This window comes from Panicum virgatum, chromosome 6K (assembly GCF_016808335.1).
Source record: "Panicum virgatum strain AP13 chromosome 6K, P.virgatum_v5, whole genome shotgun sequence".
Lineage (NCBI taxonomy): Eukaryota > Viridiplantae > Streptophyta > Magnoliopsida > Poales > Poaceae > Panicum > Panicum virgatum.
The window spans coordinates 6,940,272-6,953,843 of record NC_053141.1 but is presented as its reverse complement, the minus strand read 5'-3'; the positions used below and the strand labels follow the sequence as shown (position 1 = coordinate 6,953,843).

Genomic DNA, 13,572 nt, shown 5'->3' with positions numbered 1-13,572 from the left:
AAATATGTAGGAACACTTGATGTAATTTTAAAGAGATATGTACGTTACCTGCACTTGGGAAGAACTGCGACGTCGGCCCGTGCACGGTCGACGGACACGGGAACGACGACGAGGCCTGAGACGACCCGTGGCTGTCTTCGTACTGCACACGGCTTCCGAAGTTGTGCACTACCTGACGCAACTGATCACGCTGCCTCGACCATGCCTCTGTCTGCTCAAATTGGGTCATTGGGGATCCGGCACGTACCCTCGTCAAGTAAGTCGAGCAGTCCGTCTCCATCATGTTGTAAAGGCGAAGCTGCATCAATTCAGTAAAGGTACAGTTACAAACACATGAATTATCTTATGAATATGATTATATATATATATGCAAATATGATCAAGAGACTCACCGCGCCAGCTAGTGCCTCCACGTGGTGCCGGGCATAGCCATCCTGAGGCCTCGCCTGGTGTGGCTGCTAGATGTGCGCTTAAAGGCAGAAAAATCTACTCTATTTGGCACATACATAACATTGTATTCACCATAAAATACTTGAAACTGCATCTTGCTCGACATATCTGTATATCACATAATACTTATCGAGTTATACTCTTTACTTCACTACTTTATTCAATAATCCGTAAAAACTAAGTATGAAATTCAACTACAACGTATAAGTATTCATAACTACGTGATGACACTCAAATTCTATACTGCATATGCCAAATTCTATTCTAAATCATAATTAATTTATAAACACGTCTCTAATAGTACTACAATTGTAATAATAAATGCGTAGTACTAATTTTCTAAACTAATTTATTACTACGTAACTACAAACTAAAGTATCATTAAACTTCTACTTAAATGGTTCTACTATAGCACTAATTAAATTAAATTACTCACCCCTACTTAAATTACTCATACTTAAATACGTAGTACTTAAATATAACAATATATAAACTAAATATACTAACATGCAGATCACAAGTGCTGAATCCGGCAGGGCTTCGCCGCTTTCCTTCTCCTCACTCCTCTCTTTTTTTTGGATTTTTGGTGGAATTTTCGGGCTCAAATGGGGAGGAAATGGGAGGGTTGGAGTTTATATAAGGGGGCACACCCCGGTCGCCGGGGGGGAGGGGGGCGACAGGCCCCCCGTCGCCCGCGGGGGGGGGCGACAGGCCCCCCTGCCGCGCCCGTAGGCTGGGCCCAGCGGTCGCCCGAGGGGGGGCGACAGGCCCCCTGTCGCCCGTTGGGGGGGCGACATGCCCTTTTTTTTCTAGGGACATCGTTGCAAATTTAAAGAAAAAAAATTACATTTAGGGCCTGTCGCCCTTTGGGAGGACGACCGGGGGTATTTTTGAAATATTTCAAAACGGACATATATTTTTGAAATTTTTATTTTTAAAAAATATAAAAAAGAAAAAACCGCACTTTTTTCCCTCCACCAGTTTTCTTATTTGGGCCAAATGTGCTACCAGACTCCCGGGCCCATCTGGCCTCTAAAATCCGGTCACTTTCACTTCCCTGCTCGAAAAAAAAAAGCAGAAGAGAGATAAATGGATAGGACAGGCGTGAACAGGGCGACCCCGCATTTCCCGCCAGTTGCGCCGCAGGCCACAGCATCCTCCGCTCGCCGGCGGCAGGCCGCCCGCTCGCCATGGCCGCCACCGCCGCCTACTGCCTTCCCGTTCCTGTGGTGCCGCACCGCCTTGCCCCGATGCGGCACATCAGCAGCGGCAGGCAGCTTCTCGCCGTCGCTCCACCCAGCCTCCCGCCGCTCCGTCACGGGGAGGCCGTCGCTCGTGCTGCTGCAGTGCTGCTCATGACGGCGCTGCAGACCTTCTGCTCCGTCTACCCGTGCAAGAGCTGGTTCGGATCTGTGTTCCAGATACCGCAGGCTGGAGGTACCCAGTAGATTCAGGCCCGTTTGGAAGGGCTTCACCGGCGGTTTCAGGTGAAGCCCTCCCAAACATTTGTTTCAGGACCGGCTTCACGTGTGAAGCCGGTTCTGAAGCCGTCGGCGGCTTACACAGGCAAGGCGAAGTCATGAAATCGTGGCTTCACGCGGCTTACACATCAATCTAACAAGTGAAGCTGTTTTACCAAATATTTTCTAAAACGGCTCCAACTCCACCAGAAAAGCCGCTCCATCTGAGGAGCCAGAGCCGGAACTGTTTTTGAAAGAGCCGAAGCCTTGCCAAACAAGGCCTCAGTGATGATTTGGTGACTGAAAATTGCAGGCGAAATACATGGCCGTGCTTTCATTTGCTAAGCCGTATAACGTGTTTGAATGAACGAACCTACTGTTGATCTTTTTTTTTTGCCTGATTTTTTCTCTCCGGAATTCTGTTAAAGTTAACTCGTTGGATTTGTACAGAATCTGGCATGAATAGATTAAAAAAATCTCCTTACAAATAGTCGTAATCACATGCATTTGGCAGCTCAATGGAACGCTACTTATCTTGCGATTCGGCAAAAATATGTCAGATTTGCAATGTTGCATAAGGGGGGAAAATGACCCGACAGTACTAAAGTAAAATGTTGCAATCTTTTTTTTTTGAAATTAAGACAAGAGTCAACTTGAGGCAGGAGCACTGCCAATGCATTTAAGAAGGAAGTAAAATGTTGCAATCTTATTTCACATTTTCTGTCGTTTTTTTCGAAAGACACATTTTCTGTGGTAGAGGAATGATTCCAAACTATTGGATTTTAATACAACGATCAGAGAAGCCTATCGATAGATAAATAGACAGTCGATTTTTTTCTCAAAAAATGTTCTTGTTTATTTTCATCTTATGCTTTTCCTAAGCATCACTTTGTCAAGCTGTGCAGCAAAGCAGAGCATGCATATAGCATCAAAAAGAATAAAAAAAATCCCTATTAATCAAATACGTGCCCAGACCTGTTCGCGAAATTAAAAAAGAACAGAAAAAAACAAACACGCGCTAAAAGTACCCAGCTCTCGGAACGTCCCACCTAGAAAATGTTTACCACTCGATCGTAGGGAAGACTTGAGCTTGAATTCAAAATCAGCGACCAGTAGTCTGCGCTGTTTCTTCCGGCACGGCAACCGCTCCGTTTCTTGGGCCACACGGCTGATCTGCTTCTCTTCGTGCCCCCAATGCAACGCTGCAGCAGCAGCCTAACGAGTCAACGAATCTCCAAGGCTTCACACCGGGGAGGGAGAAGGCGGCCGCCGCAGCTCGTTGACCCGCTGACCTTGCATCGCTGGCACGAAAACGCAGCGCGGCCTCGAGACCGACCGACCCCTCGCCCAAGAAAGAAAGAAACCATGCTCTTGCTGGCAAAGACTCTCAAAATAAATAAAATAAATGCTCTTGCTGTTGTTGCTGGCAAGACTCTCAAATGTGAATGTGGACTTGAATAATCAAATTAAATTAAATTCCGAGTGGCGTTGCTTCGAAAACGAAACAAACTGGGATGCTATTTACAAAAAAAAACTCGTCGGGAATTCAATCTCAATGTGGCCAAAACTGACGCGCGTCAATGGCGGACATTACAAACAGTTGCTTGTTCGGAGGGAGGAGAGAGGGCTCTGCTACGGTTACTACATTGCGAAGCGCCGACCGGCGACGGCGAGGGCGGACGGAACGGCAGGCCGGCCGGCGACGGCGAGGGCGGCACGAACGGGAACCGACGCGCGGAGTGGCACAACAAAATTAATTGTCGCGGCGAGGGGCGTGCGGGAACGCTTCACTCTTCAGGGCGGGGCGGAGGTGATGGCGATGGCTCGTCGTCGGCCGCGGAGGACGCGGCGGAGAGGCGGCTGGGGTGCGGGCGGGAGGAGGCGCCGGCGCGGCGGCGGTGCGAGGACGGCGGCGGGCGGACGAGGGACGCCAGCGCGCGCCTGATCTGGTCCCCGCCCTCCACCGCCGCGATGCGCACCAGCGGGTTCGCCATCGACGCGCGCCGCGGCGCGCTCAGCCTGCTCGACACGGGCGCCCCCCGCCGGTGCAGGGCGCAGCGGAAGGAGCCCGGGTGCGTGGTGGGCGAGCACGCGCACGACCGCGGCGGGGACGCCGCGGGCACCGGGAGGCGCCGCGCGGGCGGGGGAGGCGCGCGCGAGCGGACGCCGCGGGCGGGGGCGGCGCGGCTTCGTCTGGAGAGCGGCGGCGGGCGGCGAGGGTGCCGCCGCCGCCGCAGCTGCCACGGCGCTCGGCGGCCGCCGGGACGGCGCGGCCGCTCTCGCCATCGGGGTTCCAGACGCTGGGCGCGCGGGAGGAGAGCTTGCTTGGTCAGTGGCGGCAAGTGGCAGCCGGTTTGATTTGGTAGCGGGTGGGGGGGTGGTGGCGTTTCGGCGGTGGTGCGGCCAAACCTAGGGTCGCCGCCGCGGCGCGCTACTTATAGCGGGCGAGCAGAGCAGGGAGTGGGTGGGAACGGTCCAAGGTCCAACCCAGGTGGCGCTGGAAGTGGGCCCAGTTGGGTGGAGTTGGGCCGTGAGATGGAAGACCGTTTCGTTGGTTGGGTCGGAATCTGGAAGCTGGACTAGTCTCCTTCTCGAACATGGCCATTTTGCTCCTATGATGCTGCTGCTGCTGCTAAAATAGTAAAATCACATGAGTTTGGGGGATAAATGGGAACGCCAGTTCGTCAGATGAGTTCTGATGATCGCGTTGCATAGCAGTGTAAGCCGAACTGAACAAGGGAAGCTCAAAGGAGTGGTGCAAAGCCGCAAATGCTGCCTGTATGAAGCAACCAAGCAGTCGATTGAAGGTGAGACGCTGAAGGAGTACAAACCGACTCATCATCGACTGATTCACCAAAGGTCCGGGCCGGCTTCAGAATACGTCTCACTTTCGGCGCCTGATGACTGAATATGAATTGCGCGAGATGTTTTGGTCAGTCACTGCACTAGTGCTGCCGATTAGATTCGACAGTGGTCCTGGCCCCTGGGAAGTTGGAGACTCATGAAACAAAACCGTTCCGGTGATCTTCTAAATCGCACCTGGCACACACACCAGATTACTGAGTTAGTAGCCACCTGGTGGAACTCATTCAGACTTTCAGAAGAGTCTCGGAGAGGAGCTGCAGGCTGCAGCTGGTGGCTGCAGGTTTGTATTGTACTATTTCCCCTTCGTATTATACAGAGCACCACCGAGTGCTTCCTTCTCTTCTCGCCGCAGATCAATCTAATGATTATTTCGCTAATCAGTGATCACCGCCATTAACCCTTTCTTCTACCTCTTGATCGCCCTATTAAGCACTGATCACCTCCCACCGTGCATCCCTCCATGAAACGACGGCACAAGAGTTAAACAAGAAGCTAATTAACTAGCTCGTCCAGTTAATTACTTTCTCTTGGCTGGCCTTGAGCTGATTCATCAAGCAATCAGATTCTACTGCTCCATGGACCAAGATCGATTCATGCAGCTTGGCCACAGCCATGGCTGGAGGCAATTTCATTTTCACCTAGGCTTGAGGCGGTCCAGCGCGACGTAGGCGACGACGCGGTAGCCGACGAGGAGCAGCGCCATGACGCAGACGTCGACCCAGTGGTTGTTGAGCCCGACGGCCTTGATCGCCGGGAATTCGGCCACAGGGCACATGGCGCCGCCGCCGCAGTCGTAGTAGCCGCCGCCGTTGGGGAACTGGATCCCGAGCAGGAGGCGGTAGCAGTAGAAGCTGTAGTTGAGCCACCGGAGCCACGCCACGAACGGCGGGATGTGCTGCACGTAGTACCCGCCGGCGATGAGGAAGACCATGGTGATGACGGAGGCCAGCGTGGTGCCCTGCTTCACGTCCATGAGCACGGCGCCGATGGCCAGCCCCAGGCTCTGCGCCACCAGCACGCTGTAGAGCACGACGGCGAGCGAGAGGAGGAAGGCGCCCGGCCGCGGCGCCAGCCCGCCCATCCAGTACAGGATGACCACGAACGCCGTCGGCAGGCCGAGCTCCATGGGCAGGTCGGCGGCGGCGCGCGCCGCCAGGTAGGAGGAGAGCCGGTACATCCCCGACGAGCGCTCCTTGAGCAGCATCGGCCGCTCCAGCGGGAACGTGAACACGGCGTTGTAGAGCGGGAAGAAGCCCCAGAAGACGGAGAAGAAGAAGATGAGCGCCGTCCGGTCCTGCAGGTGCGACGCCGGCGTGCGCCACCACAGCAGGCCCGCCAGGCTCGCCACGCTCACCACCTGGAACACGCGCAGCTTGTTGAACGACTCGTGCCGCCGCTCCTTGAGCCCGCGCTGGAGCAGCACCAGGAACTGCGTCCACCACCCCGTCGTCCACTCCGACGGCCCGCGCCGCCGCGCCGACGACGGCGCCTGCGGCGGGGACGCCGCCGCGGCCGGCTCCCGCGCGCAGATGTCCAGCTTCACCGCCGGCGCGATGTGGCGCTCGTACGCGGCCGCCAGCTTGGCGCGCACCTCCTTGTGCTCGCTCTCGCTGCCGCCGGCCACCGCAGCCGCCATCCGCGCCTCGCCGCCGCCGTCGGCGTCGCCGCTCGTCGTCTGCGGCGCGATACCTGCGTGCACAGCGCAGCGCGCGTCAGCGCCCACAGTGATCGAAACAGAAAGGCTCCACGAGCTCGACAGGTGTCCGCCATTTTTCAGAGAGATCGATCGAGCCACTGGTCGTATGAAAAAGGAAACATTCAAGATTGGATTGGAGAGGGAATGATGATGGGAGGTGTGGATGATCCATGATTGGGAGTGGACAGAGGAGTGTGTCCCTGTCCATGTCTCCCCCCACCCAACCCACAACTGGATCATTGCCCTTGCCCATTTTGCACCTTTTGCGACACTCTCCTTCCAGTGGTGGTCGATTTTGGAAAACTAGTTGAACTAATTGTCCAAATATTTGCGTTGGAGGCGAATAGAAATATAAGTTTTTTCCTCACAATTATCTTCGTACTTTGATTAATACGAGAATTTTGATATGTATTTTCCCCATTTGTAAATTATGTAGGAATAGTTTACCTACTTTGCAACTTGAATCTAACTGATCCTTGAAGTAAATCCATGCAACTATCTAATTCATGAAGACGAAGGTGAAGATGAAGACGAAGATGGTGATGGATGCTCATGGTGATCATGACGCAGATCAAAGGGGGAAAAAAGCTAAAAGAGACCGTCACTCTCCTCAGGGGACCCCCAATGGGCCAGGAGACCAACCGCATGCGCACACCGTATCAAGAACGCAATCTTGGCACACATTTGTTTGCGCAGCTCACGCTCCCCTCCATATATGTGCTCATTTCTTTTCGTTTTCTTTATGTTTTTTCAAGCCCGTGGTATTGTTCTGCGCTTTACTTCGTTCTTAACTTTTCAAGGTGGTTAACTGAACAACTACTGTCCAACGGAACCGATTCCTCTTTGCTTTTTCGTTAAACATTAACCGAAACTCGCTATGTGGGCCGTCAAGGGACCTTGGTGACCCAATTTATAATAGAAAGAAACGAAACAGAGGTGCGTATATGGTTGTGAAAATAAATTGTTCCTCGGTTACCACTTTCACTCTGTTCGGCTGGCTGTGACTAGTGGTTGGTGCTGATTTCTTGTGAAAGAAAAGTACTGCTGACTGGTTGGTGGCTGGTGCTGATTCGATGTGAGAGAAAATCGCTGCTGGCTGGTTGGCTGACAAGCCAGCAGAACAGAAAAAAAATACTGGTACCACTTCTGGATCTTGGTGGAAAACTAATTATTCATGTGAGAAGTGGCATATGCGGGCTTTTCGAACCACAGTAAAACACAAGCCACCTATAGGGCCGGTGATTTAGGTGAAGAAAATGGTAATGCAGGCATGTGTCCTTTCCAATGCTGGAGAGTTTGCCCAATTGAATTTTGTTTTCATATGGCCTACCAGGAATTAGCTAGCTAGCTTAGGGCTGAATTTCTCGCCCACCTTGGCTCTTGCTAGTGAGGAGAATGGATGACGTCAGCGCAAGGAATGGAATGGCACATGCATGCCAATGTGTGCCCTATGAATTGGAAGGCATCGTGAAAAGGTATAGAGAGAGAGAGAGAGCGAGAGTGGGGGAATGAATATTTGTGCGAGAATGGGTGGCGGCGGCGTACCGTTGGCGAGGTCGAGCATGAGGTCGGCGGGGTTGAGGGACAGCGGTGAGGCGAAGCCGACGGCGGCGAAGTAGGAGAGCGCGTCGGCGGCGCGGCCGTAGTAGATGGGGCGGCCGTCGGCGGACAGCAGCAGCACCTTGTCGAACATGTGGTACAGCCGCGACGACGGCTGGTGGATGGTGACCACGACGGTGGGGCCGCCGTCGGCCGCCATCCGGCGGAGCGTGCCGACGATCCGGGCGGCGGTGGTGGAGTCGAGCCCGGAGGTGGGCTCGTCGAGCAGCAGCAGGCTCGGGTCGACGAGCATCTCCAGCCCGATGCTGACGCGCTTGCGCTCGCCGCCGGACAGCCCGCGCACGCCGCGCACGCCGCCGACCATGCTGTGCGCGACCTTGGCGAGCCCCAGCTCCCGCGCCACCGCCTCCGCCTGCGCGCGCTTCTCGGCGGCGCCCAGCGCGCGGGGCAGCCGGAGCAGCGCCGTGTACCACAGCGTCTCCGCCACCGTGAGGTGCGGGTACAGCACGTCGTGCTGCGTCACGAACCCGGTGCGCCGCTTGACGGCGCCGGAGAAGGGCTGCCCGCTGTAGGTGATCTTGCCGGAGAGCGCCGCCCCGCCGCCGTGCCGCCCGCCCAGCGCCGTCAGCAGCGTCGTCTTGCCGCTCCCCGACGGGCCCAGCATCGCCAGCATCTCCCCCGGCCGAACCACGCCGGACATCCCGCTGATGATCGTCTTCTCCCGCGCCAGCGACGACGATGACCCCGCCGCCGCGTTCTTCTTCCTCCTCCCGTCCCCGCCGCCGCCGCCGCCGACAGCCATGCTCCTCGCCGCGGCGCACAGCTTGTCGCACCATCCGGCCGTCGGCTGCCCGAGCTTCACCTTGTACACCACCTCCTCGAACTGCACGCACAAGAGACCATGCATGTACACGTCGCATCAGTCATCACCATGAGATGTATACTATTACTAATTAACATTAACATACTTACATGTATATATACATTAAGAAAAAAGCATACGGTGAGGTGGTTGGTTACCTTGAGGACGAGAGGGAAGGAGTTGGCGGCGGGGCGGAGGCGAGCCGCAGCGGCCGACGACGGCGGGCTGGAGGTGGTGGGATGGACGACGGCGCCAGAGGAGTTGGTGGTGGCGACAGAAGTAGAAGAGGGAGCGCCGCCGCCGCCGCCGCCGCCGCCGCTGCTGCTAAAGGTGAGCAGCATGTGAGGAGGAGGAGGAGGAGGCGGCGCTGCTGCTCGGTGGCCGCCACTTGCCGCTGTCTGCTGCTCATCGTGCTCCAGCTGAGGCGGCATGGCGATCGATGATCGATGTGGCTTTTCGATCCTGTCTCTCTCTCTCTCCTCCCTGTGTTATCACTTCACACGATCACAGTATGCGTGTAGGTAGTGTTGGAGCTTAACAATTTTGGTTTGCTAGCTGCTTCCACTCTCAGCTAGCTAGCCCTACTTGATTGATCAGCTGCAAGTGTGGTTCTGGAGTGGGCTGGGCTCATGGCAAGGTATTTATCATAGAAGGGGCAGGGGAGGGGAGGGAAAGAGGGGGGGGGGGGCCTACCAGGTGGGCCAGGGGACTAACACTTGTTGCTGTCACATTTTTATTGGCCAGGGTATAGTTACAAGGGGAAGTGGTACTTGCTACTAGTGATCACTGATCAGTACCAAGCTGCAATTAACAACTTAATTGTGTGGTGTGGGATAACAAAGTAGCATCATGTCACCACTAGCTGTATATGTATCCAGTTACAGGTGGTACACTACGGGGCCGGTTTACACTCGGCAAACAACAGCCGGCAAAGAGCTAGTTTGCCGTGTGCTACATCTCGGGCACACAGCAAACACTTTGCCGTGTGCAATATTGGCCCCACGGCAAAATAAAGTGCAACGGCAATAGCGACCCGTTACGGTTTCAAAAAATTTGCCGTGTGCCAAATGTTTGCCGTGTGTTTTGTCCGTTAGCACACGGCAAAATACGTGAACCCGTTACGGTTTGAAAAATTTTGCCGTGTTGTTATTGTTTGCTGTGTGTCTCGTTCTGCTGCACACGGCAAAAGAGTCCTTTGCCGTGTGCATGCTGTTTGCCGTGAGCTTCATTTGAGGCACACGGCTAAAGGGTCCTTTGCTGTGTGCCCGAGTTTTGGCTCACGGCAAACAATTGGGCACACGGCAAATATTCAGTTTCCGTAGTGGTAGTTATTGGTAAAGAGGGGTTTGCTGGTATGGTGGTGATCGTTGTAGGTTTTGAGCTTCTTGTTGTTGGTTGGGGGGGGGGGGGTGCATATGGATCCCTGCATATATGGATGATGGGTGGGTGGTGGATATATATTCAGTAGATAACATATCCTTTGGTGTTCATGCATGTTTCAGTGAATTGGACACTTTGTTTATTTCCAACTGGGAATTCATCTGCAGGTCCACAAATGCAACAAGTTCGGTTTGGTGCAATCCAATGTTTAACTCTTTGATAAGGAACAAAATGGATATAATTATATAAGAGAGCTGAAACTAAAGTAGCACTCATGGTCGATCTTTCAAAAAAAAAAGTTAAGTCCCAACTCACACGAAAATGGGCCATGACATTCCCTTAATTATTCCACTGTTTCATGATCAAAATATTTAAACATAAAACTCTGCACTATTACCTTGTAAATATCACAATCTTATTTTTTACAAAGAAATTGAAGTCTTATATATTTGGCAACCTTTAAAGTTGTGCTATTAGTTACTTTATGCAGTTCATATCAACAAAACAATAATAATATGATAGCACTACACACTGTTGGATTGTCTTTTTTGTTCAACAACATCCAAAATATGATCATTATAATGTGCTCCCTCTGTAAAAACGAATGAATCGACAAGATAACAGAGGGGAAGATTCAAAGACTGCGCCGCCAAAACTGGAACAAGGACACAAGTGATTATTAACACTACTTTGTCTTGTAGCTTGCTTGACAGCTTAACCCCTTCTGTGTGAAATGAGGATGAAGTATCAATTGCGTGGTGTTGGCATGTGTTAGCCTTTGCGGCGTGTTACGTTGCAACCCCATTAACGAGTAAAACTTATAGTAGTGGGGCAATAATTGTGGAGGCTGACATAAGGAAATCTTAATAACTTTCGTTTTCAAAATGTTAGGACCGAGCTCCTAGCCTTTAGCTCTAGTGTTTCCCACCCTCTGTTTTCATTTGTGATGCATCTCTTCTAGACAATTTCTCGAAATGCTTTACATGCATCTAGCTGTTGCTGATCACCTTGAGATACGCATCCTCTCGATAATCTATATAGAGTGCCTACAAGCTATAGTGCTTGTATCACAAATTCACATTAAAGTTACATATTACAGATTACAGACTTAGTGCATAGCATTTACATATGTACAGATTACAGACATAGTGCATAGCATTTACATTTTACAGACATTTCTGCACATCTAATCTCTATATTCCCACGACTCTTGCATATATACATTGACATGAAGGTTCGAACCTCTGTCACAAAGACTCGGATTAGTATCTACTAGTCTATTAACCCGTGCTCCCGCACGGGCTAGTTAGAGATATCTAATAATTATCAATCTCACGCTCTTTTTAACTAATTAAATATTCTAATCCAGTACTGTAAAGATATATATTTATCATTATATATGTAATTGTAATAAATGTGATTGATTTAGTCACTAACAATTTTTTCTCACTTTGCATCACATCTCCATATATGTTTGATATGTATTTAATTGAACACTTTGTTTCAGCTATGTGAACAACATGAAAATTGGTATTCTTATCTCTTCTCTTATACATGAATATATGGTGACACAAATTATTATTAGTATTTCTATATAAATAATAACATAAATAATATATTAATGATGATAGAAATAGTAATTTAGAATTTTATATGGACATGCTTTAAGATTTTATTATAATAATATAATTTTGATTCAAATTTGGGATTTATTTTAACTTTTTATTATGATATTATTAAATAATATATATGAAAATTTAAGGGGTTATTTGATATTATTTTATAACAGCATAAGTGGGTAATTTACATAAAAATTAGGGGGTTACTTTAGATTATTTTTTTATAATGGCAGAGGTGGGTAATTTAGATACATGTTTAGGGGGCTACTTTAGTCTATTTTTATAATGGCAAAGTTGGGTAATTTATTAGAAAAATATAACAGATCCAATGACTATTATGATTAGAGTTGCCGAATTGATGACTGGATGTTTCTGATTTTTGTGAGAATTTATAGGATTTCTCTATTTTTTCCAAACTGTCCACCTATGATCTTAGGTGCTTCACCCGAAGGCTTCAAAAGGAGCCTCCAATTAGTAATAGTAAGATTTTGCTTGAGATGACCACAGATACAAGTTTGAATCCTTATTTATAACAAATTTCATTATAATTAAGTTAGGTTGGAAGTTTGCATTATTGAGTTGCATGCGCCAACCAATTCAACCCAAAAGTTTAAGTTGATAAGAAGTTGACAATTCATTTATATTCCAACACTCCCCCCTCATTTAGAGGCCCCCTCGGACCTCAGATGTGGAATAAGAGCGAGCAACAATTATCTATTATCTTATTATTTGGCCAACAAACGGAGCCTCCACGTTCGCTCTCAAGGCGTAGAAATTCCTACGTTAATCAGAGAAAAATAAAAATTACCCACCACTGTCATTACGATAAAAATTAGCATAAAATACCCCTGTGACTAATTAAAAATCACCCACAAATACCATTATGAAAAATTAATTGTAAAATAAAAATTAGCCTAAAATACCCTTGTGCCTAATTAAAAATCACCCACCAATGCCATTATGAAAAATTAAATATAAAATACCATTTAGCTATGTATCAGTTACAAATATATACTATTAATAAAAACTAAAGCTAACAACAATCAATCAAAATAAAAGGAAAATAAAAATAATTATCTGCATAATATTATTAAAGCTCAACAAATCAAATTGTTATTATAGGTAGATCATAGTTGAATTGTTTTAATCAACAATAAGACATAATTTACGATAATGAACATGAGGATGTATATATGGTAAAAAAATAGTATAACCTTTAAGTAAGGATACAACGACATGCAAATTTTTGAATTTTCAATACTAGCCGCGCAAATACGCGGGCTATACGCCTAGTTTTATTTAATTGCGCTAACCAGGATTCGAACTCGAGACCTCTAGCTTTGATACCATATTGAGTTGTATGCACCAATTAATTCAATCTAAAAGCTTAAGCTGATGGAGAGAGATGGGCAATTCACTTATATTCCAACATGTGCATGCATGACTAAATATATAACGAATAGAAATAGACATAAATATATAACAAAGTAAATGTTTGTGTGAAGTGAGCAGACCATACATTAGTTAGTCCCATAAATTTGGAAGGAAATAATATTTCCTAACTTATGGTTATTAATTGATCTGCTGTAAATGTTTTTGCAAAATAATTCTCGTGAAATCGAGCTGTCCTTGCACACAAGCGTCTAGAAGCTTTCATGATGGAACACAAAGTAATTAAAG

At 49.3% G+C, this 13,572-nt stretch overlaps 1 protein-coding gene across 1 annotated transcript; it reads right to left on the bottom strand.

The window, feature by feature from the left end:
• Positions 1 to 4,906: 4,906 nt before the first annotated feature.
• Positions 4,907 to 9,517, bottom strand: LOC120711503 (ABC transporter G family member 14-like). Its single transcript, XM_039997067.1, has 3 exons — positions 9,052 to 9,517; positions 8,017 to 8,914; positions 4,907 to 6,464 (listed from the first exon to the last, which is right to left on the bottom strand). Exons 1-3 carry the CDS (start codon positions 9,322 to 9,324, stop codon positions 5,410 to 5,412), a joined length of 2,226 nt encoding a protein of 741 aa, XP_039853001.1. The 5' UTR covers positions 9,325 to 9,517; the 3' UTR covers positions 4,907 to 5,409.
• Between the last annotated feature and the right edge of the window lie 4,055 nt (positions 9,518 to 13,572).